At 34.4% G+C, this 18,110-nt stretch overlaps 1 protein-coding gene across 1 annotated transcript in view; it reads right to left on the bottom strand.

The window, feature by feature from the left end:
- Window positions 1-11,671, bottom strand: part of LOC131027390 (phospholipid-transporting ATPase 3) — a 100,233-nt gene extending 88,562 nt beyond the window's left edge. Inside the window, exons 1-7 of the mRNA XM_057957429.2 lie at window positions 11,088-11,671; window positions 2,507-2,572; window positions 2,245-2,306; window positions 1,899-1,980; window positions 1,619-1,729; window positions 863-940; window positions 638-734 (exon numbers count right to left, since the gene is read on the bottom strand). Coding sequence (XP_057813412.2) covers window positions 638-734; window positions 863-940; window positions 1,619-1,729; window positions 1,899-1,980; window positions 2,245-2,306; window positions 2,507-2,572; window positions 11,088-11,330 — 739 coding nt within the window. The 5' untranslated portion in view covers window positions 11,331-11,671. The remainder of the gene's footprint in view (window positions 1-637; window positions 735-862; window positions 941-1,618; window positions 1,730-1,898; window positions 1,981-2,244; window positions 2,307-2,506; window positions 2,573-11,087) is intronic.
- Window positions 11,672-18,110: the final 6,439 nt, after the last annotated feature.

Raw genomic sequence — 18,110 nt, 5'->3', positions numbered from 1 at the left:
ACGTGTGTATATAGTTCAATGTAATTATCCGATTATTTTGTTCAATCAATTTTCCAAAAAGATGGCCCTCAGACTGCTGTCTCCATCTTCAAAACGCAGTGGAACACAAATGTGTGTGTGTGTGTAGCCTATAGGCTCTAGGTAGTGCAAAGCTTTTTAAGCCTATTTATTATCCCAAATATTGATGAACCTTTCCTCACCTAGCTACCAATCCTTTTGAACATGCTGACCATGTCAATCATATTGTCTCTTTTTGTTATAGCTAATCTTGGCAAACACAACATCTCAATCTCACCCACACTATAATTTATTAGGTAAAGAGGATTGCGGCCACCATGAAATCAAGAAATGCCACCCATGAAAGAAAATTGACCAGAAGCTCCCTCCAGGATGTGGTATAAAAATTCCATTAGAAATCCTATTGTTGCCAAAAGTCTCATAAGGTAGTAAGTATAAAACCCTCTAGTGGCTTGGCTTCCAATTTTGGACATATATCACATAACCAAATGCACAGACATGAGAATGATATGTGATTGTCACTTACTGCTGCCAGACAAGGAAAATTATAAGTAGCACAACACAAGCTGTGCTTCAAATCAATATAAGACTTTAAATTGTGCCACTAGAGATGTCAAACCTTTAAATTCAGCTGCTTTATTAGGATGTATATAGTCCCATGTTTTTTCTAATGCTTTTCTGATTTTCAAATTTGTCTCTCCATCTAGATTTGCAGTCTGCAGAAACAATAAAGATAGTCAATCAAATTATCATTTTAATTTTTAAACATAAACTATATGAATTATCATTCTAAGAGAACTTAAAAAATAATACAAGCATTAGAACAAGAAACAGATATCTTCACCTCAATGTAACAGATGCCATCTGGATTTGTGCTAGATAAGAAAAGAAGATCTGCTGGAAAGAAATTATCTTGCTTAACCTGTGTGAATATACGAATTCAGATTGATTATCCCTTAAAAATATAATTCCTATCAGTTGATATTAATAACACAATTTGTTTTCCATTCTGTTAGCAGTTAGATTAGACAATCTACTATCTCTTTTACAAAAAAAAAAAATTCTTTCAGAAAAGATCTCAAACAAATTCAAATTGTGCATTATTCAGAAATAGTATGCGACAAGCATTTTTTTTTAAAACATCTAATTCTTTATATGCAACCATTTTTTAATGCAATTTTTCCAGAATTACTATTAAATCATTAGATCAAATTTCAAATAGCACCTTAATTTGTATCATAAGAAAAATGTTGTGTAATAATCTATAAATCACAGTGCCAAGCAACTTAAACTGAACGCATTGAATACTTTTCAAAACTTATCTTTGCATAGGTACCAATTACTGGAACTCTGCATATGCTTACAAAAATTAAATATCTTCTGTTGATTTCAATTCCAAGTTTAAATTATTACCAAATATCTACTTTTTATTGGACACCATATAAGAGCTATAACTTTTCAGTAACTTGGCATGACTTGTACCAAATATCAGAAATTATCCCTTTTCTCACTATCATAAACCCAACAGCACAACAGCCTCAATTTTTCTTATCAATTTACTTACTAGTTTGAAATCCATACTAGAGTTTCAAACACTTACTCGAACCAGGTCTCCAACCTGCAGTTTCCTCCACGGAATTTCTATCCACTTGCCATCTTGAATTACCTCAACCAGAGTACCATTGATTACAATATCATTATTGAAACGTTTCTGTGTTCAGAGTGTACAAATGTTAGTTAGAAACACCATTGTACTAACCTTCCAACTCCAATAATCTATTCCTAATCCTGACATTAGACTCTGATTGCTTACCCAAAAAGAATTAGAAAGTAAAGTGGCATTTTACGAGGCAAAAGAAACTATTTTGTCATTTACTTACCCAATCCTCAAATGCCTCTTTGATAAGAGAAACACAAAGGACAAGAGACAAAGGAACAACATTTGTAACAGGATGCACAGGACTGCATAGAGAGTTTGCATGTTAGTGTAAATATTTAAGGCAAAATAATAACATATGTTTCAGAAAAAAGCTATATAAATGAGCAGAAAATTAATAGATCCATCTATATGATTCTATTGATTTTATAACTTTCATCCTTGCAAATCAAAAATCTAAAACTTTAGGACAAGACAGCAAAATGCTTAAGATAGTTTGAAATCGCAATAAATATTTTAACACATTCAAAACAATATTAAAAATTTTAAATATAGAGATTGCAATATACCTTATTGGAGTCGTAGACAAGATAGAGATCATCAAGAAGTACAAATTTGCCACTCGTCTAAACTGTCAACAAACAAAAGACCCATATAATTAGAAACAAGAAATCACTTCTCTAACAATATTGAAAATGTTTTAACCTGAAGAGAAAATTAGTTGGCAAGGCAAATTTCCATCAAACTAATTAACAGTCAACTGCGTGGTTCTGCACACTTTCCAAAATACAAATCTCTAGAATTAAATCTTTCTTATCATCTGATGCTTACCTGTTCAAACAGACCTTTCGGCAAAAATGTAAAAATATTGTACTTTGTTGTAGAAACTGAATTTCCCTGTAAAACATTCATTACAACCTTCTGTATCAGACAATTTCATCCTGCTTACTTTTCAAAGTGTGGTACCATATATTAAAAAGAGGGTGCGCAATGAGAATTCAAATAAAAATACCATCGGGTAATATCTCTCAACTTATCAACATCAAAATCGATTGGCAAGCCAAATCTTGCAAAATATGAATAGAACAGATTTGTTTAGTCATCCAAAATAATTATTTGCAGATAGGCTTTATGCTCAAACTACAAACAAACAATTTATAGTCATTACAGTTATGGCAGTCTCAATCCATAACTTTGATTAGCTTGTTAAAACCATAGTCCAAAAACACAGGGTTTGCAAAAATTCAGCTGCTGAAAATTTTTACTCAAACTCTGGACTGGCAAATAAAAATATTACATAGATACACAAAATAAACTTAAAAAATGCGTGAGATGCATAAAGAATGAATTTAGAAAACACATAAGGTTATTTTGATCATAGCAGCATTAGTCAAAATTGAGATTGACTTAGCAAACCAAAACTATAAATAAATTTCAATTAATTACTCAGGATTTAATCAAGAGATTAAAAAACAAAGAAATTTTCATGTATCAGGGGAAACAAATGCTGTTATTGTTGATGCAAGCCAAATCAAGGGAGAAACTAGCAACACCTTTGCATTCCATAACAGCTAAAACTAAGTCAATTGCTAGGGACAGAAACTAGCAAAATATACTTTTCGAGTTGAACATAAAATCAGCAAGGCACTGATTTTGGCATTACCTAACTTGAAGCTACTAATTGAGGTGAAAATGGATACATGACCCAACTTAAGCTTCTAAGCACAATCTACTGTTTTCTTCAGCAAAATACTAAGAGGACACAAATCTTGAGCCTTTTGTAAGGAACATGTCCGAGTTTTGATTTTGGATAAAGGTCTCCTTAGTTTGCCTAATGTCTTTGTCATCTGGTAATTAGCTTGTTCATCTTTTTCAATGTTCATGATCATAAGGTTGTGAAAAAAAAATTAGAAAATAGAAGATTTGAAAGAGTTTATATATATACATCCACTTAAGCATAAAAAGGTAAAATATAGGAGATTTGAAATAAGATGGATTTGTTATCTAGAGCCTTGTTGAGACATTTTCACACATCGCCCCATTGCAAATGGGGACCCCCACTTTTCGCCTTTTAGGGTAGGTGTCTTGCTTAGATTTGCCTTGATTCCCTTTTATTTGCCTTTGTTAATGAGAGGATGTAGCATCAAATGTCTTTAAAATGTCAAATTATTAATGTGATCCTAAATTTTGCCTAAGTGTAGACTTTTGAGTGTGAATGAGTTTAGATATGTCTAAGTCGGTGGTATTTTTGTGCTTGAGCGTCAAGAGGTCCTTTTGGAGCTACTTTTCCACTCCGAAGAGGTTATTCAAGTTAAATCTGCACTTTATCCCGATGATATTCCTTTTGTCTTGCTCAAATTTTGATGAATTCGCCCAAGTTCTGATGCTTTTTATTGAAAATTTGAAGTGTCTAGGCGATTGTGAGTGGAAAAATCATTAAATTCCTAATGAAAATCCATGTTCTAAGGGTCAAAAAGTCAAAATTCCTAATGGGAGGTGCTTTTCCCCGCACATTTCCGATGAACCATGATTTTCCCCCACTCAAAATCCTGATGGGATATGAATTTCCACCAGATTTCTAATGGACCCTATTTTTCCCGCATTCAAGGTCTTGATAGAGGGCGATTTTCCACCACATGGGCAAAATTTTCACTAAGCGTCGCGAAATCCTCCTGATGACCCATGTTTTTCCCCTGGGAATGTGGATGACTTTGATGCGGATGACATTTGATCAATTTTAATTGATTTTTTATGAGGATGATTGTCTTGATGAATGGTGAATTTCCCCGAATATGATTTATGATAAATGATGATCTGGATTTTTATCCAGATAGGGGTCGTTTTTCCCAAAAAGGCAATTGTGATGCCTTGTGATGATTTTCGACTTGGATTTTTATCCAGACATGGGACATTTTTCCCCCAGCTGGCCAAATTTTAATGAAATTTGAAATATTTTTAATGCAAGTGGCCAAATTTAATTGTTTTTGCATTCGAATGATTATTTAATTATTTAAAAAACAATTATTTAATGATTTGCAATGATCATTTAATAATTAATTATTCTTCTAACGCAAATCGATTTTCCCAGGCAGGCTACAATGGCAAAGTTTTATCCGAAATTGCTTGTGTGGTGAAGTTGCAAGGTGAAAATGTGTTTAAGTATGCCCAGCCAGCACTAAAATATTATTATAAAAGCCATTTGTGATGGTTAAGTGGCTGATTAAAGGCAGATTGGAGGTCCCAGCTAGGTGATTTTGCCCAAGTGTCACCATTGTTGAAGGAAGTTGCAGATTTGACGAGTTTGTTTGCCCAATCAGACCTAGGCGTTGCCATTGAAGAGAGCTGCAACGAGCTTAGTGGCTGATTAAGCCACATTTTCTGCGAATTTGGAAGTGATGCCACCATTGGAGGAGCTACGATTTTGGTTAGGAAGCTGGTTGCTTCACTTTGGGGTGATTTCGGGTGATATTTCTGAGCTTCATTAATGCTAAAGGGCTGCCACTACACTCAGACCTGAGCTTTTCACCATTGCTGGAACTTACCTGGGCACCATTGTTGGCTGAAGTGTGCATTTCCAGATTTAACTTTTCACTCCCAGCCATATTCACACTTGGGCGATATTGTTTGGAAGTCATTTTAGAGTGGTTTGGAGGCATTTTCTGAGTACACCATTGCTGGTGTAAAATCTGAAGCTCCATTTTCAGGTTGTCTTCAAACTTATTCTTCATTTCCAGCCACCTTTACACTTGGGAAATTTCAATTGTGCATCATCCTTATGAGTTTTTTGGGTAAATATGTTTTTTTTTTCAAAAACTTTTCAACTTTAAAAAAAAACTCTGTGAAAATTTGTTTTTAAAAAGATTGAAATTATATTTTCGCAAAATAAAAAAATAATTTATTTTTTTTAAATCAGTACTGTACTACCCGAATTGGGTAAAAAATTCTTCCAACACCCAAAATTCGACTTTCGCCAAATATGGACAAGTTTTAACTCGATTTTTATGAAAACGGCCTCCCAGACGCAATGGTGAGGTCGAAAAACACTCTAGGATGCCTCCAAAACACGCAGTACCTCAGATCCAAAATTAGAAGTCTTCCAAGATGTCTCCCAAAACCAATCAATGAAGCCCCAATGGCTTTGATACCATGTGAGATTTTGCCAAGATCAAGGGCACAATGAAAAGCATGCAAAAGAGAGACAATAGTTTGACAAGAACAAACTGTATTCTCATCAATATGCAAAAGTGATCAACTGGATTAACCAATACAATGAATATGGGCTTGCTTATATAGACAAGGTCAAATGGATATGTGAGCACACATCATGACATGTGCCTCAATCAGAAACAAGGGTAGGTAAGAAAAAGTAGGGGTAGGTAGGAGAAATAATATAATATTCCACAAGAGGTGGATCACCCACCGAATGTGGAATGTAATAGCAAGATAAGACCACAAAAGGTGGGATTTCTCCTACAAGCATCAACCCTATGTGCACAGTTCCCTAAGTGTCTCATATCCAAACTACAATGAGATGCATTATCCTAAGTTAACTTAAGTAAAGTGTAATTATATCCTATAAGAACAAATAATTACACCAACAGGATGCCAAATCAAGAATTCCATGCCTCGAACAACAAAAACTCATCAGGGATTTTCCCTGATGGACACCAAAATTGGGAAACTTATAACTTGGACAGCAAAACTAAAGATTTTAAACTATGAAACCAAGAATGATCAAGGCAGGGCCACTTGAGGTACTGTTTTATAATTTTTTGAATGATTTCGCAGAAACTTTTAATCTTTCATTTAAAATGCTCCAATTTCCATTTTCAAATACTATTACATAAAACTCCTCTAACTTGCAAACTACAACTATTTGGTAAAGAATTTCATAATAATGCTTCTAAATTGATTCTTTATACACTTCAGAGCAAGGATACAAAATGCTGCAAGAACTCACAAAACCCACGAATACTTGCAAGCCAAAATTGGTCGCAAGTAACTCATCAAAAAACTCACTACCACATTTTATGAAAACTTGCGGCATTGTTTGCATTATAAATCATAAAAAAATCCAATTTCTGCTTCAAAATCTGTCAAAAGCTCGCCAAAATCAACAAAAACCCTTTTTCTGCCAAAAATTAAAAGGTTTTGAGTGATTTCATGCATTTTTGGGCGCAATCAAGGACAATTGCAGTGGGTTAAGGCACAACGGGGACTTGCTGTGATTTCATGCATTTTCGAGCACGACTACTGCGACAAGTTAGGGCACGACAGCAACTTAGTATGGATGATCATGGATCTTGGAAATTCGGCATCGATGATTTGAATGATTTTCATATTTTTTATATTCATTGATTTCGCAAGTTATTTTTTCGTTAAATAAAATATTAATATAAATATTTTTTAAAATATATATCTTTGTGATTGTATACATAAAAATCAAAACAAATTGATATATACTTCTATTGTAAATAAATAAAATAATAAGACAATTCTTCTTTATATAAAATAAGATTGGTATCTATGTATTTTTTTAGTTAGATGTATTTAAAATTTATTTTGATAAATAAAAATAATTAAAATAACAATATCACATTTTAAATTTATATACATATGTCAAAAGTTCTAAATTGTATGTTTAGAAGAGTTAAGGATAATATATAGTAAACTCAAAAAATGATTTGAAATGTTCTACGAATTTGTGTTTTCTAAGATACTTTAAAAAATTGTTTAAAATGTTCAATAAATTTGCCGAGTTTTTGACAAATTCCGAATTTTTAAAATTTTTGGACTTGTCAAGTTATTGCTGAGTCCAAGCTTTTCAACTATGCTTAATAGTAATTAGCAAGTACATAAGCTATAAATTACAATATGACATTCTTGAAATAAAGTTTGATCGATTACTTATTGAGACCAGTGTGCTCGTCCCTAAGCAACAAAGTCAAATTATAGAATTAATGCAAAGAATGTAAATCCTTATAACCAAATGGCTAAATATAAATCCCTATTATATTTAAGGCCTAATGACATCAAACTAAAAAAAATAATGCTGTTCATAAAAATTCTTCAACAGTCCATTATTGATCCAAAGCATCCCATCCATTGTGTTCTAAAAGCTTTTAAATCAATTGTGAGAAAAAATTAATTAATCACAATAACAAAATAGCAAATGTGAATCCAAAGATGGGTCGATTCTTCTAAAACTTTGTGCCATTAATGGAGAACTATGTTATCATATATTGACTTTCAAAAGTATTTTACAATCTTCAATAGACAAAAACTCCAAAATAATGCATACTATGTTGACACCCTCGAATACAATTTAGGACAAAACAATGCTAACTTAAGAGAACAAAAAATGAAACATACAAAGCAACCTCCTTTGATACTGAGGGGGCAATGCTCATCTAACTTCAATGACCAACAATTGTCCTACTCACATCACATCTCATACAGCAGCTATCTTCTTGTTTATAAAATTTGTTACAAAAAAACTATCCCAAGAACTATCACAAACCAAAAAGGTCCCCAATCCTTTCATTAGAGAATAATCCTCAAAATAGCAGCACGTTTCTTGTTCAAACTTATCGATTCTATTTAAATACCAGTTGATCGATTTAAACACCCTTTTTGGCAATCAACTAAAACATCCCATGTTCTAATGGATTTCTTATACCTAATAAAACTTTGAATTTTGGCGATTGCAAGTGTTAGGATTTAAGTGCCATCAACCTTGTAAATCCTTTAATCAATTTTTCCCCTAATGTTATTTGTAATTTACCCATAAGAGGTGAAACCATTTAACCAACAGTGATGAAAGAACTCATGTAAAGGCAAAGTTACAGTTACTGTTTGTCTTCTAGGAAAAGGACAAAATAGCTAGGCGTCCCCTCTGGAATCTCCTATTTTGATGTGCTTTGACAATTGTCAAGAGTTGTAAGTGCATATATAACAGTTATGACAATCATCATGAGTCCCTATGACAGCATTTATGACAGAAGACTGCAATCTTGGTCCATACGTGCCCAAATTGGCTAGATGCCATATGACAGCTGTAAGAAGCATATGTAAGAGGCTATTTTAGGAGGTGGGAATGGGATTATTCCAAGTGGTTTGGCTGCTTGTTGTTTAGTGATACCACAGTGGTATTCAATCCCAATAGTTTCTATAAATTGGGGCCTTAAGCTAGTGTTTTCCATCAAGTTTTGTTTAGTTGTGCAAGTAACAGGGTGCTACCACATTTACAGAGGTTTACAGAGAAGTGTATTGTTGTAATTTCTCATTGATTTAGTAATATACTTGCCTCTCTCTCTGTGGTGGAGTTTTTTCCTAAAAAGGTTTCTCCATCTAAATCTAGTTTCATATGTGCTATGGTTTCCTTTGTCTATTCTTGATTCTGCAATCACATACATTTAGGGTTAATTTTTGGTTTCAGATTTGCAATTACATTTTATTTAAGTTCATATTGCAAGCTTTCTTCGCCTTCTTTTACAGAATTTGGCATCAGAGCTAACAGTACTATTGAGGGAGGGATGCCTTTCTCTTATGAGTGTCGAAGGTTTTTTGCTGCAGTGGGAACTTTTGCTTTGTGGGTTTTTTGCAGATTTGTGAAAGATTGTATACAATGGCCTCTACCTCTCGTCAAGATATTGAGAAGTTCAATGGCACTGGTTACAAGATGTGGAAGTTGAAAGTGGAAGATCTCCTTTAAGAGAGAGATCAGTGGTTGCTTGTTTTAGTGGAAAAGAAACTAAAGGACTCTAATATGTCAGATGATGCTAGGAAAAAGTTAGACAAGAAGGCACGAGGAACCATTTGATTGTGTCTCACAAACTCTATCCTCTTGAATGTCTCTACAGAAGACACCATATACAAGCTATGGAAGAAAATAGGTGAAACCTATCAAACTAAGAGTTTGTCTAACAAGCTATATCAGAAAAGACATTTGTGTTCTTTGAAAATGAAGGATGGTGATTCTATTGTTGAACATTTGAACACTTTTAATTTGATTATAAGTCAGCCTGCATCAATAGACGTTAATATTGAGGATGATGAGAAGTGTATTTATTTTGAGAAGTGTCAAAGAAATAGGCTTATTAGTCTGAATCATAAATTAGCAGACTGAGTACTTACCAAGTCTTAGTCTACACTACAATTATACCCCACAGGCAGAAATTCTGGTCGTGGGCTTATCATATACTGATGTATTCTAGATTGGTTGAATTGATTGTGGAGAGTAGGTGGACATACCAAATCTTCTTGTTGATTTTTGTGAAGGCTTCTTTCAGTCCTTGTTTGTGTGAATAATTGGAAAATCGAATAGCACAACAGCAGATGAAGAACAGTTTGATGTGGATTCATCTCTGTCAGTTACTTGTAGCTGTAACCACTTAACATTTAAACTTCAAACCATTTTCATCCTTAACAAGTACAGCATTTTTTTTTCATTTGAATATTTCTTAACCGGTTCTTTAGATGCAAGATGTAGGAGAGACTCTGACGTCCTCGGGATGGTCAGGGGGCATATGACATCCCCTACAGTTCCAAAAAGGGGGACCAGGAGGGGAATATCGTGTGCCCCATCCCCAAAACATCCACATCCCCAGGCAACACTGTAAATAACTATAATCTTTTTCTTCTAATGTCCTTCACATAAGATATTTAATTGAAAAAGTTGTCATAAATCTTAACTTTATAAAGTTGGTTGGCTGCCACGATATAGAGCACAACCTCAACAAAGCAAAACAAAAACATGATACGCTAAATTTTCCCTCTTCTGAAGATTTGACCAACTTATTGATCTGACTTTGTAAATCCAGTTTAGCTTTCAGGTAAAAAGCACAGTTTCAAAAATATGTATCATGATTAAATAAAAAATTTGTCTTCTATGGTGTTTCAACAAATTTATTTAATTGCAGGCGTTATTATAGGACACGAACTCGTAAGTAGGGATGGTTAAAAATATAGCGGTTCTTTTTCCTTCTGAGCACTTTTATTAACGTGATGAATTATAAATTTCCTAATAGTTCCTGAAATTGTAAATCCAGTTAAGTCGCCCAGAAATACAGCACTCTTTTCAAAAATATATACCATAATTCGCTAGAATTTTTGCTTTAATAAGATCTTTCGATATAAAAAATCCAGTTAAAAAACTATCATGTAAATCTGGTTCTTCTGCCCCAAAATACAGCACACTTTCAAAAATCTGTATACGATAATTAGCTAGAATTTACGTCTTCTAGGGCCGTTCGATAAAATCATTGAAGTAAAAGGGTTATCATGTAAATCCGGTTCATCCATCCCAATACAGAGCACAATTTCACTAAATCCATAAAAATTCACATAATTTTTCGTCGCGAAACGGCTTTGACTAAATTTATTGAATTGAAAAGGCATTATAAACTCTAACCTTGTAAATCTGGTTTTTCTCTCGATCGTTGCAGACAATGAAGCGGTTAGCCGGATGCTGAGGCTGAACGTGGCTGTGGCGCCTGTTGTCACTGAAGGAAACGTGACGAAAGCGACGATGCAGAACCTCATCGTTCCCTTGTTCCTGCGCATCATCCATTTCCATGTCCATTTCTTGGTCCTGCTTATCCAGCCTCACCCGCCCCAGACGAGACGGCCGCCTCGACCTGCCCCAATCCCTCATTCTGCCACGCTTTGAATCCCCGCAGCTCCAAACAAAGGATCAGTACTTCAAAACCTCCCCGTCAATATCTGTTCATTTCAAACCCTCGCTTTGCTACAAGAACAGATTTAGAATCGACAAAATATTATACGCTTGAGAAGGGTAAATCAAGGAACGGGATGCGGTGAGATCTATCGGAGGCTGACGCCATAGCTTGAATTCACCTGCTCTGAGGCTCCTTCTTGTTTTCGCTTTCTAGTTTATTTTTTCCTCGGTATTTTCTTTTATATTTGTTCTTGGCCGAGTCGCCGGCTACTGGCTATGTCCCGTAGTGTTTTCAATCGAAAAGCGAAATATTTGTCCAGTTGGGAAAAAAAGGCTTCGAGTCAACGAAAATAGGTGGGTTTAGCTGAGTATAGCGTGAATGGATTATACGGTCGCTTTGCCGTTAAATATTTGAAAATTTATGCGCCTGTCATCCTAAGTCGCGTACAAATATCGGCCGTTACTTTCTGGGTTTTTTTAAAACACTTTATCGAAGTTTATATATTTATTTATCAAATCGTATGGAACATCCTACGAATATATTTGTGATTCACTAAAGAATAGTGAGTTATATATCTATAGAAGAGAAAGAGTGTACGTTTTAAAATGGTTATAATTTAAGGTTAACGATTTCTGATATGATCATTATTTATTGACATGAATGAGATTGATTATGGAGATTCTGAAGAGTATATATGTCAATTAATATTTATATTTTAAATAAATATAATTGTGATTCATTAAAGAATAGTGAGGTATATTTGTAGAAGAGAAAAAGTGTATGTTTTCAAATGTTTATATAATTTAAGATTAACCATTCTTGATATGATCATTATTTATTGGCATGTATAAGGTTGATTATGAAGATTATGGAGAGTCTTTTTATATATGTCAATTAATATTTATAAGTTTTAGTTATCAATTATTCTATTTATATTAGCATCCAAACTTTAAGTTTGTTTTATATTCTTTTAATCATTGTTAATTCAATTTTGACTTGTAATTGGTAAGAAAAAAGTCAATCACTATTTTTTATTGTTATAGTAGATCTCAATGGTACTTCTTAGTACTAACTAGGTTTTTCTTATGCAAATATTCATCTAAGGAACCTCTTCTACAAGTATTAAGGATTATCTTAGCTCGCAATGCAATCACGTCATTTGAACAAAATTGTACCATTTAGACAAGATCACAACAATGTGATTGTGTATTGAGTTTTAAAACATGACTTTTAGTCATCCCAGTGTTCTAACATCATATCTAAATCAAGATGTAGTTTTTGTCTCTTAGACACAACATCACAACATTTGAAGTTCACGTATGTTTATTTTGATGTAAGCTCTAATTTTATTTCAGATATTTTCAGCACATGTCTAATTTATGCCTTGGTTAATTTACTAACATTAATTTTTCATACTCAATTGTAATTTGTTTGGGATTTGAATTATATTTAGTGTGTTTGCTTTTGATACATTTGTAGGTTGGGTGCTTCGAGTCACTAGCTAAACATGTGGAAGTAGCATTAATATAATCACTTTTTAATTAGCTACAAACATTAGATCTTTTGTGCATGTCATCCTAGGTACACATACAAATTACAAGCATGCTTTTATTTTTTAATGCTTTTATAATTTATACTAACATATTTTATATTTAATTTGTATCAATGTTTTGTATCATACTTTTAATTGAAAAAAGTTGGGTGGATTTGAACTTCAAGTGTGATGCCTATAACTCATGACCTGGGGGCCACTACACCGAATATCTTTGTATCATACTTATTGTTCAAAATATTCATGAAGATGTTGAGGTTGACTTGAATGTAGTTGACAAGAATGGAAGATCATGGGTGCCATCACAAATGCACTGATCTACAAATTTACTCCAAATCCTCAATGCATTAATGTTTGATCTCTTGCTCTTGCAATTATCTTTTGTTGTCTCCTTTTGTGTCTATATCGTCAAGCTACCCAAAATGAGGGAGGATACATAGCTTATATACCTCTCCCAAGCATTTTGAGGTGTAAAACTTGGAGTAGGCCAACACTAGAAAAGATTTCATGGTTGATCGTTAAGTAGTTCAAGTTTGGGGCTAAATATGGGGGAGCATAGTGCCCTAATTGGCCCGCTCCAGGAAGTGGGTCGCCCTAGGCACCTTTCTCCCTCCAATGTAGCCCCAAATTTGAACCTGAGGTCCAAAATGGGATGGGAAAGTAGGAATGAAATGTTGAATTGGGCTAAATCAAGCATGTCAATCACAGAAGGCTAGGAACACTAAAATATGGCCTAGATAAGTACAAAATTGCATGGGGATGCTACATTTAGTCTCCACTTTAGCGGGAATATGAACCTACATTTGTACTCATGGTAAAATAGATCAAAGCACAAGAAAATTTTGTCAAGGTAAAAGAGACAAGGATCAGCAAGCCCCCGAGTGACTTAGGATCTCATCAATCTAAAACCAAGACAAAAGGAGCAAAACATGAAAAGAGAGAGAGAAAGAATGACTACACTAGCCTAGTAAGGTCAGAATTACTATAAAACATGTAAAGCAACACAAAGGAGAACTGAAAAGGTCTAGCAAGCTGTGTTATGCTAGTCAATTCACCCCAAAGATAACCAAGTGAAGCATTGTACATATAGAAATCTGCCAAAGGGATAGTGCAAACGATAACCAAGGAAAGCATTGTATCCAAGGAAATGTGCCAGAAGGGAATACTACAAAGCAAAAGGCACAGTTTGTTAAGTAACCTAAAAAAAATGATTGCAAAAATTAATTGGTGGTATGTGCATAAGATGTAACAAAGAGCAGAGTGTATGCTCCCACATTAAGCTGATTACATATGCCTTATCGGGAGTAATAGCTTTAAGGTAGCATACATGAATCCAAAAGACAAGCACGAGTCTATTGTGATATGCCTCAAGGAAGGACAAAATCAAGAGAAATAGAGCACATAAGGGATCCACTAACTCTAGGGTCAATATGTGTGTATGATAACTCATGAATATCAAGAATAATTGCATTTATTTGACCTCATCTCCCTAAGGTAGTGGAACGACAAGCACAATGGAAGAAGAGCACATAAGATAACAAACAAATATCTTTTGGGGTCAACATCCAAGAGACGAAAATGAGATCTCAATGCCTTGCATCATCCCCAAGTAGACAACACAAAGGCACATTTAAAAGCAATAGCACATGTACGACATATAGAAGAATTGGGATACAAATAGAGGAAAGTCACAATGGATTGGTCCCTCTATCGCCTTGCACCAACTCAGCAACATGGGGCATCCAAAGAGAGCCAAACATAATACAAAGACATATCAAGCAACAAACACAAGGGAAGCACATTAAGAACAAACAAACATGCAAAAGATAATCCATGGCACGAATGAAGCTAGTCAAACAAACCACCAACCCCCAATCTTGCTTAACATCATTAAGGGGTGGTGGACAAGATGCAAGAGGAGCAATATCTAGCATGGTAGATGGAGCTATTGTGAGTTCTAAACAAGAACAATGCTCTTATGATAGATTACTTTATTTCTCACTAGGAGCTAGGGTTAATACTTTGGAAAATCTTGAAGATAACTCATGGTTGATTTCAATAACCTCATACATATCATCAAAATCATTGGAATCAACATTATCAACATTAGAATCATGGCTAGGTTGACGGTGGTATGAATCATTAGAATCATGGCCAAGTTGATGGTGGTGTTGGAGTAAAATAATAACTTACTCTTTGCTTGTGTCCAACCTTAGGATAGTTGTCATTTATCACTTCCTAAGATGCGTAGTTATTTGTGTTAAGTGATCGAGTTCTAACTAACTCCTACCTACCCTTGCATCTCATTGAGCCATGACATTATTGTGTGCTCTCATTTCCTTTTGCCTTGCTTCTATAAACAGGCTTATGTGCATTGCTTATTCATTGCATATTGCACGAAATCTAGTTGATTATATTCTATTGCATCATTGATAGGAATATAGTTTATTCTCGTCACATTCTTTCTCTCTTGTTCATGTGCTTTCCATTTGGTCTCTATATCTTGGGTGGCTACCTTCACAGACAATTCTTTTATGGTATCAAAGCTTTTAGAGTGTCATTTGAGAGAATTTTAGTACAATTTGGAGTTTTGGGTTTGTGGCTTTTTTCTTGCTGGTCAATTGGAGCTTGTTGGATCAAATTTGAAGCCACCGTTGAATTCAAGAGGTTTGATAAAGTCAAAATTGCCTTTTGTTTCATCCAAATTTGACTTTGAATGCCAAATCTAGAGCCATTTGAAGTTTGGAGGTGCAGTGGCGATTCAAGCATTATAATTATGTAGGCGATTTTCAAACAACAATATCTCAGCCATCTAAACTCCTTCTTTCAAGCATTTTTTTTATTTGGGGTAGAATTTCGTGCTCTTGATAGTGGTGTAATAGTTTTTTTAATCTTGTACACAGATCTTTCAGAAATTGCAAAATCCTTATTTCTACAACTTTTGGGGCATCATTCGAGCTCATATGGACTCCTTTTCAAGTAGATTTTTTTTCAAAGTGCATAATTTTTTCTATATTTTACAGTGGTGCTATCAGTTTGTAGTCATTGTGGCCAAAAATTTCACTTTCATCATATGGCCTTATTTGGCTTATTTTTGGCAATTGTAATGCTTAGATCTCAGTTTGGTCTTTTGCATTAATGATTTGAGTCTTTTATATCCTATCTTGGGCAATTGTAAATATTGAATCCAAAAGTCCACGTTTTCCTTGATTTGCAAGTGGCCCCTTGTACATGCACTAAGTATAAAGTGCCAAATCATCTTTTTAGGGGAGTTTATTTGATTAAATGAATTGAGCGGGTATCTTGTGTGATTGTGCCTCTCTTGCTCTCCTTGTGCTCTTTCATTTTTCAGTTATGGGTTCTCCTAAATTTCTACTTCTAACTCCACATAACTATGCATCTTGTAAAATACATGCTTGGAGTAAATTAATAGAAAAAGAATTAACTCATTACATTGATGAAACCATTTCAGAACCATCAGATCCTAATTTGAAAAATGGATTGGCTCATTAAAAGTACTATGGATCTTGGAACATTAAGGAAATATGTACCAACTAATCTTATCTTTCATATTTATAAGTGTAAAATAGTTAAGGATGCTTGGAATAAACTTGCTCAATTGTATGGAAAAGTTTATGAGATTAGAGGTTACAAGCTTGACAATGATCTCACCAATTTGGATCCCAAAGATTTTGATACAATCCAAGACTATGTCACAAAGGCAAATGAGATAAGAGCACAACTCAAGGATTGTGGTATTGCTAAGAAGGATGCACAATTGGTCTTCAATTTATTGGACAAACTTCCTTCAAATCATGCAACTTTTGTTTATAGTTTTCACACTCATCAGTTGATAATGGGGAGTGCCCATACTACATCCTTTGATTCATTCACTGAGATGTTGATGCTTGAACAAGCAAAGTTGAACACAATGGGTATTCTCAAGTCATCAAAGTAACATGCTTTGGTGGCTAATCATGAGAAAGGTTCCAACAAGAAGCAAAAGCAATCAAATCCAAAGCTACAAAAAGATAAAGCACAGTCTTCCTCTCCTCAACAAATATTTTCTACATCCTCTCCCAAGGAGGAATAATCTAAGAAGGAGAAGCTTGCTTGTGCATATTGCAAGAAGTTAGGACATTCAATAGACACCATTGTTACAAGAAGGATGTTGATGAATTGAAGCATCTTCTTAAGAAGAATAGAATCAATTTGCCTTATAGAATGTCTACTTCAACTTCTTCTTTCAAATAAGCAGAGTTTAATAAGGGAAAGAGTCGCACTTTTGGGACAAGTAAAGTATGAGCTCTTTGTGCCACTACAAGTCATGATTCATGGAGATGGCTTCTAGATTCAAAAGCTTCTCATCATATGGCACCTTCGCAATCAATGTTCTCTTCATTTGAACCTTACTACATGCCACCGATTTTGATGGGAAATCATACATATATTAATGTAATTGGGAAGGGTTCTATTTATATTGGGGATGGCACCTTCAATTATGTGTTGTTTATACCTCACTTAACAAACAATATTATTTCCATCTATCAAATCATTCATGGTGCAACAAGGAAGACTGTGGAGTTCACTCCTGATTCAATTATCATCAAAGACTTGAAGAGTAGAGCTATCATCACAACTGGGATGGTGGATCATACATCTTAGTAGTACTCCTTTTTAAACTTTCTTCCTATTTATGATTTTGATTCCTCAAATTATGATCACACTTCTAGTGTGGATTCCAATATCGAGGAGAGCTTTGGTTACTTGAACTTGGGTGTTTTCACATATAATCCATTTCTTGTGCCTTGCATTTAATCTCCTCATGAGATCACATCTATTATTTCTCTGGATGATGATTGTGTTTCTATAGTTGTGGCTTCTCATGATTCAGTACAACAGGATATACATTGTCTTTCAAATACAATTCCTTGGGATGACTGCTTGATAGACATTGCAGGTTTGTTTATGGAGTCATACATTGCATATTTGGGACACATCATTGATGGCATACATCTTCTCTTTGATGGAGATGATCCTTCTTCAACTGTTGTGAGGGAGCACTCTGACCCTATTGTTCATTCTCTACATGATCATTCTTTTTAGATTGATGTGATTGTGGATACTTATGTACAACATTTTGAGGAGATCTCTTAGTCTTTAGAGGAGACTCTTGTGTCTTTGGATCATGTTCTACATTCTT

The sequence above is a fragment of the Cryptomeria japonica genome, chromosome 1 (genome assembly GCF_030272615.1).
Source record: "Cryptomeria japonica chromosome 1, Sugi_1.0, whole genome shotgun sequence".
In the NCBI taxonomy this organism is placed as follows: Eukaryota; Viridiplantae; Streptophyta; class Pinopsida; order Cupressales; family Cupressaceae; genus Cryptomeria; species Cryptomeria japonica.
This window is presented reverse-complemented; position numbering and strand designations above follow the sequence as displayed.